Source organism: Anas platyrhynchos, chromosome 3 (assembly GCF_047663525.1).
Source record: "Anas platyrhynchos isolate ZD024472 breed Pekin duck chromosome 3, IASCAAS_PekinDuck_T2T, whole genome shotgun sequence".
In the NCBI taxonomy this organism is placed as follows: Eukaryota; Metazoa; Chordata; class Aves; order Anseriformes; family Anatidae; genus Anas; species Anas platyrhynchos.
Genome location: NC_092589.1, coordinates 118,760,359 through 118,776,252, shown reverse-complemented (window position 1 = coordinate 118,776,252; position 15,894 = coordinate 118,760,359). Strand labels below are relative to the sequence as shown.

General features: G+C 42.6%; 1 protein-coding gene across 1 annotated transcript in view; it reads right to left on the bottom strand.

Moving 5' to 3' along the window:
- The window catches only part of INTS9 (integrator complex subunit 9), a 66,573-nt gene that overhangs the window by 11,618 nt on the left and 39,061 nt on the right, over positions 1 to 15,894 (bottom strand). Inside the window, exons 12-14 of the mRNA XM_027455431.3 lie at positions 11,070 to 11,241; positions 5,792 to 5,916; positions 3,846 to 4,013 (exon numbers count right to left, since the gene is read on the bottom strand). Of these exons, the coding sequence (XP_027311232.1) occupies positions 3,846 to 4,013; positions 5,792 to 5,916; positions 11,070 to 11,241 (465 nt within the window). The remainder of the gene's footprint in view (positions 1 to 3,845; positions 4,014 to 5,791; positions 5,917 to 11,069; positions 11,242 to 15,894) is intronic.

The following is a 15,894-nucleotide window of genomic DNA, read 5'->3' as shown; positions in this document are numbered from 1 at the left end:
TTGGCAAGATTCTGCGTGGAAAGAGAAGTCAAGACATGAAAAGGGAAGGCTGGAATGAAAGCTACATACTTATAATGGGCTGCCAAGTGGCTGGCTTCCTAATTCTTCTCTGCAATAGTTCCTCGTAATTTCCCTTCATGTTGGGCTGTGCATTGCACAGTCACGCTCTCCTGTACTGGCCCATGTCCTGAAGAACTTGCGAATTGGGTATTTTAAAAACACAGCCCTCGGTGAAGTCGGTCTGCTGCTGAAGTCAAGCGATCCGCACCATTGTTCAGCTGTAATTAAACTGGAGGCACATTATTTGCTCAAACACCACTGTTTAATTTATCTGTTTGCTCCAGAAGGTGTTCTCCATTTCCCCATCGTTCTCCCGTGAACAGACAATGCCTAACCAATTTCTAACCAATTTCCAGGAAGCAGCCTTTTTTTTTTTTAGTATTATTTTTTAAAGCAAAAGTCAAACGCTGAGAAGAACAAATTAGTTAAAGCGTAAAGGCTTCTGCAATACCTCCGAGAGCCATCTCAGCCTGGTGCCTTGGGACTGTTCAAACCTTTCTCCAAACAAAGGTTGGCTCCGAGTGTAAATCTCATTAAGATACAACCGCCCTGCTTGATCTGACTTGGCTTTTCCGGGCTTGAAATGTAGACAAGCTCCAGCAGTATCAGTGAATTTGCGTTAGTCTGACACGCCAGAACCTGAACCACTGATAGGGTTTTGGAAAGGGAATTTCACGCCACCACACTGTCAATCTGTAGTGACTAAAGCCACGCTGAGCCAACTGTTTGGGTTTTAAAAGTTCCAAGAACTGAGCCATGGGCTTGAACACGTAGCAAGGAGTGGATGCTAGGAGATCAGAACTTCACTGGTTGGTAACATGGTTTGGTTAGTGTGTTTTTGACAAACAACAAACCTTCACAAGATATGCCAGGAGCTGTAAAATAACATTTCCAGTTGCCACTTGAGTTGTCACAACCCCGGAGCCGATGGCAGCTGATTTGAAACAAATGCCCAGAAATACCAAAGACACAGAAAATCTGTATGTTCAGGCACCATTAAAAAGTCTTCCCGGATGAAACTATTGAAAAGAGGACATAAAGCAGCAAATACTCTCTATCAGGGAACCTCATCTATCATATTTGCAAAGCTGTCTTGCACAACCCACCCAGCGGATAGGGAAATTACAGCCATCTTTTTGGCACCACTGGCATCAGCCTCTCAAAACCAACATCCTAATGACCCTCTGCACACAGGGACAGACAGACAGGGCTCTTCTGCTGGGAGAGAGAATGAGAGAAGCCTAGCACGTCACATAAAATTTGTTTGGGAGGTGAGAATGTATCATTGTGCTTATTTAGGGGGTCAGCATCAAAAGGCCTCTCTCATCCTTCCCCAATTTATTTTAAAAATCAAAGAGTGATCCTTTAGGATTGTGGTTGGTTGCACCGAACAGGAGAAATTATGTATTAATACTTCTCAGCAGTTATCAGCTATGCTGCTGAAACTGAGACCAAAGCCTGAAAAGGAAGGAGATGATGTACCATCCCTCCCATGCCTTATCACCACTCTGCAGGTCAAGCTGGAAGCAAAAACCAGCCTCAAACGGTGATGCGATGAACACCTGCTGAAAAAAAGAGATTGTTCTGGGGAAACAGTCTGTGATCACTACAAATTTGGCATGACTATTCCTCTAACAAGTTCCCTTGGAAAGAATGATCAAGATCTCTTTTTCTGAGGGGGATTTGCATATCTCGGTGCTGGGGAATGGCATCTTGTTAACAGCTCTGAACCACAGCCTTGCATACCACCACTAATGGTCTGACTTTCAATGAACCCCCTGAGGCAAGCAAACACTACCCCCCGGGCACCAAAGGGGAAGGACAGCAGCTTTCTTGAGTCTCAGAGAGGATCTGAGATATGTTTTTTAACCATTTTAATATGTTTTTTTTTAACCATTTTAACCTTTTTAGGAGAGTCATGACATGCCACGAAGCTTGTCGCATCAAGTTGATAGGTGCAGCTTTGGAAACCAGGGAGAGCACCTGGACATGGGAAATAACAAGAGATGTTTCCACTCCCTGAGCGGACAGATAGCTTTGAAACTGCGACTCCTGCAGGAATATAATTTGATGTATTCGATAGAGGAGAAAAAGGGTCGTTTCTCTCAACATTTCTCTATGTCCATCTTTCTGCTCAAACACTGAGCTAAAGTGAATGCAGTAGACACCTGCTCTCCTTTTCTGCATGCTTCTTTGAGACCTATTCCCACCTCAGTGAATAACCCATTGTTTACCATCCACCCTCCTCCAACATCCCAGCAGTTTTGGGAAGTGCTTTAATTCCATGCACAGTTTTACCAACACGTATAGGAAGAATCTGTTCACGTCAGTGAGAGATGGCATCCAGAAGCCACTGGACATCTGGGGTTGAGAAATGAAGAGCATTTTCATCCTGGTGGCTGCCAGTGAGGCTGAATCCACATGGCCTGTTGAGCCTCGAGCGTCGGGGATCTTGCTGCAAGCAGCCAAGCCAGCAAGAGAAGCACTGACTCGTTTTCCGATGCACTCCAGCCCCATGAGCATAGCGCTGCCTTCAGACTAACCAACTCTGCCAGGGAACTCTGCAGTCCTCGCTTGTGTTTGTGCTCCCCCTTTCCAGCATCAGCTGCATTTGTGTTTTAGACTTCTGCTAATCATACAAGAAGACACTGACAGAGCAAGAAAGCGGATCTGTGACTCCCATGGACCCACCTAGCTGTCTTTTAGGCAACTCTCCCCCTGACAGGGACTTCATAACGTATGAGGGTTGGTGAATGCTCATTTGTAGCATCTGTGTTAATCTGCATTCTGTTTGCAGGAAAACCTGGTACCCACCCTCTTCGCAGGGCTGACACGGGACAGGCTCACACACCAAGGCTCAATTACACCTTCACAGTTCAGGGAAAATCCCATAACTTCAGCAGAATCTATATAGCAGCTACTCAGAAATAAAATCTGTTTTGGTCATGCCGGTGAAGGTAAGCCATGTTTTACTAGTCTTAGGTTTAATAGGATCCAATAAATATGCAAATTTCCAAAGCAATTAAATATACATGCCATGATGGAGTTGCATCCAAGTATATTTTCCAATTAAAAAGACCCTCCTTGTCTCTGGCAGTCCTCTAACCAGTGGGCTGGGCAGGCTCCTAACAGAGCTGATGTGCGAAATAGGCACATGTGAAATGGTACAAATGGGTTTTAGGGACTGGCTGAGGGATTTTGTTACATGGGTACTGGTTCTGTACCTCACATTTGGCTTAACTAAGGGTACTTCCTCCCTCTACTCTCTGATGAGAGATGTCTCATATTCAGTGGTTTGCAAAGGGCAGTAACACCTGCTTGTAAAATGCCACTGGACACATTCGTGCTGATTGGATTGCCAAAAAATATTTTAATATCATATCTGTTAGCAAATGGGTCACCCTTTGCATCGTGAGCACATTTATGTATGATTTATGGGGTTGATAAATTATTAATAGATGTTACAGGCAGAAGTAGTCCACATTATAGATGGCTACAAGCAACCCATTAACCTGTTGGACATTGGGAGTCTGGAGGAATTAACCATTCACTGAAACTGCTGTAACACAAATGAGACATTTTACTACAACGTCTTTAACATCCAGCTGAATCCTGCTCCTGAAAGGAAAGGGAATTTCTCACAGCAGGTAAAGCTGGGGATGCAGAAAGACAACTTCTGGCTACTCATCTCCCAATTTCTGACTCCTTTCCGTGGCCCTGTACCACCAACTCAAACTGCTGTATGAGCAGAAGCCACCGTCTTTCTCTCCCCTTTTGCTACTTACGTCTGGCATGATTTCAATCTTCTCGTAGCGTCGCTTGTAGGGCAGAGTCAGCACCTCTGCTCTGCGGTAGGACATGGGTGGGGGCTGGCAGTCTATCATCAGATCCGTGCGGTGAGACTGGGTGGGAGGTGGCTGCGTGTACTGCTCCGGGCAGACCACGTGGAGAGGCTGGAAAAGAAAACCGTGGTGACTTACAGAAACGTCTGCTCGGATCTCTGCTCTGCCCTACAACAGTAATCGTTGCCATAAAGAGGTTTGCAGATTGACCTTAGCAAAATAACTCATTGGTATGAAAACAACATCCAGAAGATGCAGTGCGGAAGGTCCAGGCAGGGCTGGAACCAACTGCCCAAGGAGCAGGCGGTCTTTGCTTTGTATACAAACGGTGCCCTGAGTACCAAGACCCAAATTTCTATCTTTAATCACCACTTCAGTATCAGCAGGCATGTCAGCTGCCATACTGAGAGAAAAATCAACATGTTCAATAGCTTTTTCTTCCAAAGGTTTGTCATTTAAATCAGAAGCAAGCGACAGTAGTGGTGGGGACCATCACAAAATGGCACGGAGTGAGATAGACATATCGAAATGAATAAAATCTATTCATTCTATCAAATTATCTGATTCTAGATGTATCAAAACACAAGGCTGCAAATACATTAGCAAAACAACCAACTCTGAGTTTTCATAGCCTGTCAGCAGTGTATTAACAGAGCATGAGCAGGCTGATTACGAGGATCACCCCAGGACTGAAGGAAGCCGAAGGACAAAGCAGTGTTTCTGCAAAATGCAGAAGTTTCAGCATTGGAAACAGCATTATGCTTCAGCTGCAACATGAAAGAAGACACCTGTCAGAAAATAAGGCAACGTCAACTTCCGTCAGTTGTGCAGCGACAAGCCAGGTCACAGAACAATGAGATAAGATGATGCAGGCATTGTTAGGAAGTTTGGAGGAACACGCATTTTTCTGTTTGACAAGCTGAAGATGGATCCAAGGGAAAAGCTCAGCCGGAAAAAATACTGGGTATTATTTTAATTATGTCATGAGTCTGAAAGCAAATTTCAGTAGGAACAAATTGGATGGATAAGGAGGGACCACTAAAGCCAAAAAAAGCCAAGGGGGGAAGCAGAGATGATATGGCAATTCTGCCCTTCTGCCTACACAGAAGAAGCCTAGATCTTGCAAGAGGAAAGCAGTGAATTTGGAAGAAACCTGAGAGAGGAACTCCAAAGCAGTGGTCCCAAAACCAAGGGAAGGATCAACTGCAGGATTACGTTACAGCCATGGAGGAGATGGTTAAAGCTGATGGTGCTGAGGATAATCAGACCTGGAACCCTTACATTAAGGTTGTGTTAAGACACAGGTTAATTTTATAAAAACAGGAGAAAGAATAAGGGAAAAAAATAAGGGAAAAGGAGATTATGACTAAATATACCTAAAAAGGAAGAAAGGAATGTACACATCTCTTGCTCTGCAGCTTTTAGAGATCCTCCAGCCACTCTGTGCAGTCACTGGCAGTCACTTCATACTTATTTTGGAGCAGGATGATAAAAGAGAGCTCAATCACGGGGACATGGTGGGATGAATCACCCAGCTGCAGCATCGCAATCAAGGGCTAGAAGCTTTTCAGAAGAGTTAGGGCAAGGAAGGAGGGGTTGCGGGTATTGCCCTCTACGTTAAGAAATGGATAGATGATGAAGAGCTGCCTCTGAAAAACAGCCACAAACAGGTTGAGAGCTTGTGGGTAAAAATAAAGGACTGGACTAATTAAAGGCTACCTGGTGGTTGGGGTCTCGTACAGGACGCCTGATCAAGGGGAGCCTGGTGATGAAGCCTTCTTGCTTCAGATACAAGAAGTATCGTGCTCGCAGGCTCTCATCCTGATCAGGGACTTGTTTTACAAGAGTGTGTGAAGAAACGTAAAGAAAAGGCAACAAAAATTCATTACCTGGACTTCTTTGAGTAATTTAGACACCTGAATAAAATTCAGTCTTGTGTCAATGGGGCAGTAAACACATTTCATGGCCAAAGGTTGATAAGGAGCCAGGGCATCCAGATAAGAGAAATCCGGTTCTGAAAAGAGAAATGTTGAAAATACTGAATGCCTACTGAGAAAAAAATGGCCCGGTTCCTGTCTGATCCCACGTTCCAGTCTAGACAAGCTGTTGTTGAGCAATGTTAATTCTGTTATAGATTTCTTTTCCCTTCTTCCTTCCCCCATCTGATATTTTCAGTTAATTTGATGAAAATTATGCCCACAATTAGTCTTACCTTAATCAAGCAACAGAGCAATACTATTTCATTTAAACACATTATTGCATGGTTTTTATAACAAATTTAATCAGGACAAAAACATCATCTCTTATTTTTAATCAGATCCTGTAAAAGAAGGCAAGATGTATAAATGTTTGGTATTGCAAGGTAACCCAAATGTCAGCTTGTTTTTCACTACAACACAAATTGCAGTACAAAGATTGGATCTTGATAAACCTGTACAAATTTCCCTTGCTGCAGACACATCACCTCCCAGCTTCCCTTTTTCCTTATGGTACTTTTTTTTTTAATTTTAATCTAATTCTCAGGTTTAGGCTGGTGGAAAACACGGGGTCTACGTTTTAAGATAACCAAAGAGGATCTGTAGGGTGCCGCTCTCCCATTGAAGAGAGAGGGAATTGGGATGCTTATAGTTATGCCAGCAGAGCCAGGCCAGTATAAACTGAAGGCTGCTCCTTTTAGGGTTACCCTGAAGCTGAGATGGGCTGTGATAACGTTATTGGAACCTTTATTAGACCCAGTAAGTCTCTTTCCCTTTGTATTTTAGGATTGAAAATGAGATTAGTGGTTTGCCCAGGAAAAGTCGTGCACCAAATGTACTTTTACTCCCACAAAGTAATAAATCAGCTAGAATATTGTTTTTACCATTTATCTGTGAATGAAAGATGCAAGGTCTGATACATGACACAGTGTAGGACACATCTACTTGACTCTGGTGACGACTGACTGAATGATGTTGTAGAAAAGTTTATGCCATTGAATTGTAGAATCCTAGAATGACTTGGGTTAGAAGGGACCTTAAAGGTTATCCAGCTCCAACCCCCAGCCATGGGCAAGGGACATTGTCCACTAGATCATTAGCTACTTGACATAAATTGTTGGATAAATTGCATAATGGGAACGCTAAAAAAAAATAAATATTGGTATTAGTTTAAGTACAGAATGGGAAAAAGAAAAGAGGGTACAAGAAAGACTTATCTGCTAGGCTATTCTGAACTATTACATTTATATTCTGAACTATGATATTTACCCTGTGAGACCAGGATATAGCACCAACCAATAACACAAATGTTTGGAACTGTCAAAGGGGAAATTTAGCTGGGGTTGAAGCAATTGTTAGTGTAACTGCCCAGAAACATCAAAGAGAAATATTAGCAAAAAATGATAGTTGTATAGAACATCTGACTGGATGACCCAAAAGCCATGAATTGGCAACAATAAAAATATACTGGGCAAAAAGCCTGCTAGGTAAAAGCAGGTGTGTGAGTCCAAAAATATCAATATAAAAACAGTCACTTAGTGACAGTAAGTTTAACAGCAACGAATAGAAATTTAGAAATAAGAATCCTTGGACAGTAGCTAGTTGAATGATGATCAGTAGTCAATTAGGATTAAATCAGAGGACATTTTAAAATACACTGGGGAAAGAAAGAAAACAAGTCAGGCACAGGTTCTCTACTAGAGCTATACAACAAAATTGCACGTAGTAAATTAAAAAGTTATCAGATGAGAATTTTTCCATCCCATCTGGTGTTGCAGGTGACACAAGGATTTGACTGCTCGTTTTGGAGGACGAGGCAGCACCTACTCAAACCGAGTATTTTGCATCAATAGGCTCAGATAAGCTACACACGTGGACTTTTTATCTAAGTGTCCAAAATGGCATCAAATCTATGGTCCTTCTGAACGACTAATAAGAACATAAATAGCCATGGAAAAGTGAGAAACTGCAATGCACGAATTCTAATGCAGAAATTGTAGCTCTAACACGGGACTCCCAAAATTTGCACGCATACAAAACACAACTTGAGCTTCTTCCAGTGAACTTGTGACATGAAGCAACTGCTGTTTTGAAGATACCCAAAAAAAAAAAAAACCAAAACAGAATGGAATTCAACTGTGTGATGGAAGACAGCACTTGTCAAGGTTTCGTATTGACTTTTTTTCCTGACAGAATTACAGACCTTTAGCTTTTTCCCCAAGACATCAGATTTACCACTGTGTGACACCGAGCAACAAAATCTTCCTCTGTACAGCACTAATGTGGCACGCACGAGCCATTTTAAGATCTCCCAGGGAGTTAGTTTTTAAAGCATTGCTGTTATCAGACAGAGAGCGAGCGGCAGACTTCCTTCTACCATGTTTTCTTCCAGTATTTCTTTGTGGCTTACCGGGATTCGATATTTTTAATCGATAATCTATTCAATACCACTTGAGCTGTAACATTTGCAGATGACACAAGCAAGCAGAGCAGCACCACGGCTCCCTCCCAGCTGGTGTCCTGGCTGTTGGCTGCAGCTGCTGGTTCAGTCTGCTTTCTCTTCTAGTTGTTTTTCACATTACAAATCGGAAAGGTGGAGACCACCTAGCTCCTGTGGACTGAATGAGCACTGTCATCATTACTGACCGGCTTGTAGTTTCAAGGTCCTAATCACTAGGAACTTGTAGCCTTAGACAGGAAAAGCTAGAACATGACCTGCTATCACTTCTTCAACAGACCAAACTTCTTTCATAACTACAGGGGACTTTATCTCAAAGCAGGAGAAGCTAGATAATAATATAAATCCTGGAATGCGATGGAGGTGCTTCAGCTTTCCACCGGAGTTATTAAGAACAGAAGAATTTAATCTGCTAGGAACTTCTGTAGCCACAGAAGTTTTTGTTCCAGCTAAGACGGCCACAAGGAAGCAGGAACATCCTGCTGAGTGTAGATGCCTGCAGACAGAGATAGACACTGCAGACAAAAAGCCACAGACGGGCAAATTGAGGTAACAAACCTGAATTCTTAGTGCCGGCAATCACTGAGCACTCCAAGGTCACTGCAGCCACAGCAGATCTCAGCTGAAGTTTTGCAGGAAGTATAAACTGGGAATGAACCTCAAAGACCATGACCTTATGTATCCACAGGTTGGTACGACCTCCGTTCAGAAACCTTAACAGCTTGCCAGTTCTAGCAGCAGTCTGCTCTATTTCCTCATTTCACGGAAAAATTACTTTTAAATATGGAAAGGTCAATTACGTGTCCTTACAAGAAGGCACAGAAAAAGACTTTTTGCCATTAAAGACCAGTTTCCAACACCCTGGCTGATGGTGGGGAGCACCTTCACAGCATGATTAACACCAGCAATTTCCTGAAAATTCATGAAATGCACGACCCAGCAGAGGGTGTACACGCTGTGGTTTTAATTGAAGTCCCAACTGAAGTAAGGTTCACTATTTCCAAAATAATGCTTGTCTACACAGCAATTTAACCAATTACTGTAATTAGGGCATGTTTCCTGAAACTACCCCAAAGGACAGGAGTGATGGGTACTGGAACAGCTACGTTAGTGCTGTGGTATCGTGCACCATTCTCCAGCATAAACACAATCTTTATATTTAAGTGTCTTACCTGCTCATCTGGGACTCCCTTGTATCTTCTCTCTCCTTACAATGGTACTAATTACACACTGCTTTACGTCTACCAATATTCTTTCCAAACTGTTTTAACAATATTATGATCCTGTGACATGGTTTCGTACCATTATTGTGAAAGAGTCAAAAGGACTTGCCCATCACTATCCTGAAGTCTACAGCTAAAAAAAAAAAAAAGGAAAGAAATACCTCTACCAGCCCTGTCTGCTTTAGGAGGTTGTGTGCTTTCCAGCAGTCCTGTTCACTTAAAAGAGGAGAAAAATAAGCCTAACAGTGGGACCACCCCATCATGCCCTTGCTGTGGGAGTAGGTTTGATCAATTACTCAGAGTTCTCCTTCCCATTTCTCATTACTCTGTCCTCATCCAAAATCCACACCTTTTTTTTTTTTTTTAATCTGACTGAGAATTGTGTATAACACTTCTCCCTTCTCCCAATTACAATAGAGCTCTTTCTGCATAAAATCAGTAGCAGTGGCTCGAAAGATGATTTCCCTTCTCGTGTCTGAACAGTGCCCACTGCAGGCTCTGTTTGGATGACACATTGGGTATAAAGAGCCTCGAGGCACTTGGACAGAACATCAGTTTGAGGGAAGGCATTGAAGTATTTCTAAAGAAGATCAAACTCTAGAAGATACTCCCTTTGCTGGGTCTCTCTGAAGCTTTATGTTCTCTCTTAAACACTTCGTCTTGCTGTTAATGACTGCCACGGTCCCAGGATGCGGCTGCCCTGTGGATCAGTGACCACAGTTCAGTCTGAGATGGGTAAGGATTGAGCCATTAAATCCATTAAAATTAGAAACATACCGGGAGAAGTGAAGGAACTTAAAGGATGGTCCTGTTGTGCCCCTGGCAGCCTGAGTTACTGAGAAAGGAAACAGCTCCCCAGGTTCTTAGCTGGAGCTGTACCTTCAGCTTCAGATACGAATGTGGCTGTCAGCTAAAAGGTGTCTGGAAAAAAAAAAAGCTCAACCACAAGGCAGCGATGGCATAGATCACAGCTGCCAGACCTGCACCTGCTCACTTCCGAACCAGCAGACGTGTCAGAAGTATCTTTAGGAACAGACAGGTTGTACAAGCTTACCGAAGAGCCAAGCCTGAGTCTGAGGTTTTGCAGAAACGGGAAGGAGAAGATATGAGGAAAGGTTTGTCATTCCAATGGGATAGGGAGAAGTGTTTCTCCCTTCTGACCAGCATCAGTTAGGTCTTGCCTGGGTTTAACTTGCAGCCAGCTGCTTTTAATCCAAAAATTAATTTCCTGTAGACATTTTACCGCTGTGCACAACAAAGACTTTTCTTAGAAATGGCAAGGATTGACTCTGCATGGCAAAGGTTGGCTCTGCAGGGCTAAAATGAATTAAATGGCACAATAATTACATTCGTCACTGCACTCAATCCTGGGGTCTTAATTTAAACGAGTTCCTACCAAAGTCAGAAACTTCTGCCCCAGAACAAATGAGCAAAACCCCTAGGATTTGGCTAGTTCACCAGAGTGTGCAGCCTATTGCTAATTTAATAATGATAACTGCATTTCACTTACCTGTGAATATAACAGTGTTCAAGCTGGATTTTCCCCATAACTCCATGAAATGAACCACGTCCCCAAATCTCAGAGAGGGATGTCCAGTAAACACGACACACGGCTGCTTGAAGTCATTACTGAAGTCTCCGTGGATGCTGGGATAATGCTTTAATTTGTTTGTCTGAATGAGCTGAAAGAAAGAAAAACAGAAATTCAGACATTACACACGTTTCATGCCTCTGTGCGTGTATTGACCTGCAATTAGGAATATTCCACAGGTTGTTTATAAGTCATCACAGAGTCCCTTCCTGCAGAGTCCTGCGATTTTCCAGCAAATTTAGTCGTTACTGTCCTAAATGTTATGAAAAGGAAGTTAGAGCATGGAGCCAGGTGCCTCCAAATCTTTCCTCTCCTTTCTGTAGTACCAGCAGTATGGTAACGGAGAAGAAACTCTGCAAACATTCCCTGCTTGCAGTTTCCTGGAGTGAACAGAGTGCTCAGCTGCCAAATTCAGAATAAGCTACTTTTTCCCCCTCTGCCGTGTCTACAAAGAGCTCTGGGCACTGATGTTTAACCTCGTTTTCTTACATCACCCTCGTACCAGGCAATTTTGCCCTCGGTGGTATGTTGTTGTGAGTTTCGCTGCTGTAATGGGTTCAAACAAAGCCAAATCCCCTGGAAAAGCAGAAGGAAAAATAGACTCTGACTTTTCCTCCCTTAACTATCATTGAAATTAGTAATAACAAATGAACAAAAAGAAGTACTTGTCGCTAGAGGTGGAAACCAGAGCGTGCTGTGCATGCAGAGCAGATTTCTTTACTAAGGTGGGGAAGTTTAGTTCTCAAGGCACTCTTTGAAGAAGAATTTTGCTTTATTTCTCCTGCCTCTGGTCTCTAACCTGTAAAACAAGGTTCAACGCAGACAGCAATTTAATAGACTAGCGTGTCGTGCACTTCCATGCAATATGTTCCCAGTCTTTTCTTAGCAGGTATATGCTCCCAGCCCTGGCTTGAAAATAATTTTAAGCATGGTTTAAATTTCAAACATGGCTTTAAACATGGTTTCCTTGAAAGTACGTGGTTTAAGGCAATGAAATCACATGCTGAAGACTGAAAAAAATAACACACAAGGAGCAACGCTCCCTCTGCCAGCCAGTTTTAAAGGATTCAGGACCCTTCATCAAAGATCCCTCCATACGTTACTGCCTCCTGCTATGAGTTGTGACGTTGCCCAAGCTACAGAATTCACATACGTGGGGTTCAGGAACACATTTCTGCAGCTGTTGCATGGTGAAACCCCGGACAGGGCCACTAATTAGCAAGCAGCATGCTCTTCACTACAAGTCGTAACACGATGCGGGCATCACGCCTTCCTACCAGAAATCCCTGCCACTCCAGACATTTCTCTTCATTTTAACATACTTGGTTTTCAAAAAAGGAGCTAAAAATGAACTTTATAACAAGCAACTTTTCTGGTCTCTCAAACCTGTAACTCATCTTTCCAGATCCTCTTCTACTTGCTTCTTTTTACCATGGTAGGCCTAACTCAAACTGTGTCCCCACATGGAAACGAAGGAAAGCTGATAAATCTGGGATGTCTTCAAGCCTCTTTGCAACAAATGCACAACCCAGAACTTCACCACTTAAGGTTATCATCCAGTACTTAGTTACATAATTGAATTCAGCCTCACTGAACAGATTATCAACCCCATTATACCCACATTCTGGCTGTCACTACCCAAAGGTATGTTGTGGTGCTAAAACAGGTAGTGTACAAATTTAACCTCAATACCTTTATCTATAATATAAAGTTGGTTGCACATAGCTGCAAATATTCTTTCTCCTTTGCATCCTTGAGTGTGATCCCCTTCAAGTTCCTAACAGCAAATATTTTGCTGTGATTTTGCATGTGACTTCGCACACATCCCATTTAAAGCTGCTACCCGGTACCCAGATGACTGGAATTGAAGCGGATGGGTAGCATTCCTTCTGGGGGTTGGCACAAGTTGGAAATTGTAGGTTTCCACAGTAATACAGCCCGTTATTTCCATGTGGATCCTTGGATCACGAAGGAAGAAGCTGGGGCACTACGCTGTCTGCAACTTACTTTAAATTTCTATTTAGTCTTCCAAAGGGGAATTGAAAATATATCCAATAAGGCTCTGGCAGTCAACATGCACTCCGTCTTATGACCGTTCCTGCAATTAAGACTGATAAAGATTTCTGATTAACACATCTGGAGTGTAATAGCTAGAATCTGAAGTTAGCTCCAGTAATAAAAACTGTGCTCCTTTTATGTTTATAAACATAAAAGCTGTATTCTCCTCAAAGCACTATGGCAGCTTCAAGTCCCTTCCTATTACTTTGACTAGAGACACAGGATCTCTAATCTATTTTAGGACCTCGGCTTCTCTGTGTGTGCTCATTTATTTATTTATTGCTTTATTTTGAGCACCAAAACACTGAGCATAATGTTGGGGTGCATTGCTCCGAGCTGGCGTGCTAACTCAGGATGGAAAAGGGAGATGTTGAATCCTCAGCACCATCTCCTCAGTGGTGCTGATTTCTTCTTTTTATCTTTTTTATTATCCTAGAAGATTTTTTATGGTAAGTCCACAGAAGCTCCATACCGTACCTCGTAATCTCCAATTCTCACAGCTGGATGTGGCAGGGGTGAAAGGCTACCTAAACAAGTTTAGAGACACTCTGCTCACTCCAGCGATAAAGCAGCTGGTGGATTTTAGTATCTGGAGCAATATCTTTTCTAATTACCCTCTCAAAAATATATGGAGCTGAACTTGTGAAACAGGTCCAACAAAATTTCACAAATCGTTAAAGGGACTAAATCTGTAATGATCTGTGCAGGTCTTTTATGCAACCCCTCTCATCTGTAGTCACTGCTGTGCCACGTTCACAACTCCAACCTGCACCAAGACGGGGCCGGGACCAGCACCTGGCATTTAGTCAAGCCCTATTTTCCAAATAAACCTGATTTCTGGAAACAAGAAACAACATTCAGAGTGTGTTTCTACATAAAGAACGGTTATTGACTGAAAGCTTAAGAGACAGAGGATGGCAAAGCACTGAACTGAGACTAAGCATTGCTGTAGTTTGTTTTTTTTTTTTCTTAAATCCCAAATGGTTACGATTCCCTTTAAAGCAGTAGATTTGATTTACAGGGTCAGCAACTGCTGCTATAAACAGGATAAATCTCCAGAGCCTTTGTGTATCCTTTGGTGAAGTGAGCCAACGTACGCTGCGATTTACTGTGTGTGTTTGTGGGCATGTGTTCTGGACCCAGAATTGGGAACAGATCTGGTTCTTCTCAATGAACGAGTGATGCACGGCTTACTTCGCCTCCCTCCCTCCTTTTGTCAGACCAGTGCTAACAGGGGCCTAATTCTGTGTGAAACAAGACAAAATGTAACACGAAACAACCACTTCGTTCCAGGTATTTATTGCTTTGAATGTGATATGCAGGGACTGGTGTCTGGAGGAGGGAAGTAAAGATGAAGGAGACAAATGCTAGTATTTAAGATCACAGAATCAATAGTACTCCCACCCTGGCTATTTTCAGTCAAAAATAGGCTTTTCCTAGGCATTTCTCCTTGATGTTGCTAAAAGACTCTTATGAAGAGGAGAGTAAATTCAAATTCTTCCTCCACCAGCAAATACTGATCCATATAAATTACATCTTAAATATTTCTGGTGCAGCCATTTAGAGAAATGTTGTGAAGTCTGGATTCACTTACTTATCTTACAGCCTGGAATTAGCAATGTAAACATCAAGCAGAGAGGAAAAGGAGTGAAAGCTTCTCATTTTGCTTTGTGAGAACAACTCAGCTCTTCTTTTATAAAGCCTCTGCCTCCACAAAAGGGGCAGTGCAGAGTGTACAATCCCTGGTTCCTGATAAAATGGTCAGAGAGATGGCTAAATCCCTAGCTGTGGCTGTGTTGGGATGGATGTACCCATACCCTCAGGAAACTTGGTGAAACACTCTCAGCTTTGTTCTGGGATAGCAGATTAACATTTCTAACCCAAACAAATTACTAATTTATGTTCCGCAGCACTTCAGCTGGCCATTGTGGAGCCTTAAGGTTATTTAAACACTTGGCTTGTAACTGATGCTCTGCCCTGGATGTGAAAGTTACCTTGTGAAATGTATTTGTATATAACTTATAACATGAAATGTCTGCCTTGGCCAGCCTGCTGGATTGCCAAGCATTTGGGAAGTTTAGCTTTCAACTTTGCAGAAGCTTCCACCATTACTTCAATTTGAGCTCCTTCTCCTCTCTTCCCCATCATAATACCTGCTGGTGAAAAACTGAATTTCGACTGTTGTCTAAGCATAGGGGAGAGCAATCCATGGAGTGATCCAACCCTTCCCTAACTTCCTCCACTCCATGTCCCCAGTTTTCCTTCTGAGAAATCACTAAATCAATTTAGTTTGCCTCCAGATCCTAACTTCCCTCCAACAGTGTCACAGCAACTCCAACCCCAGTGATCAACGGGAAATTTCTTTAAAAGCAGCCCCTTTAGCTAGCACACCAGTTCAAAGTCTGCAGATTAGACTTTAATAGCTTGTTTGAGAATCCCGACACCCCATTCATTTGAACTTTAATAAGAATTGATGCTCAAATTCCCCCTAAAACAGGGAATTTTGAATGAACTGCCTCCGCAAACCAATAAATTCTACAGAGTGATTGCATGGGAGGAGATACGATGAACACCTACTACTACACTAAAGCAGAAGTAACACAGAAGGAGTAGAAGTGTTTTGGGTTCTCTGCAGAGCTGAACAGTGTGGCTGGTGTTATTCACCACAGCAGAACAAGGAATGAGT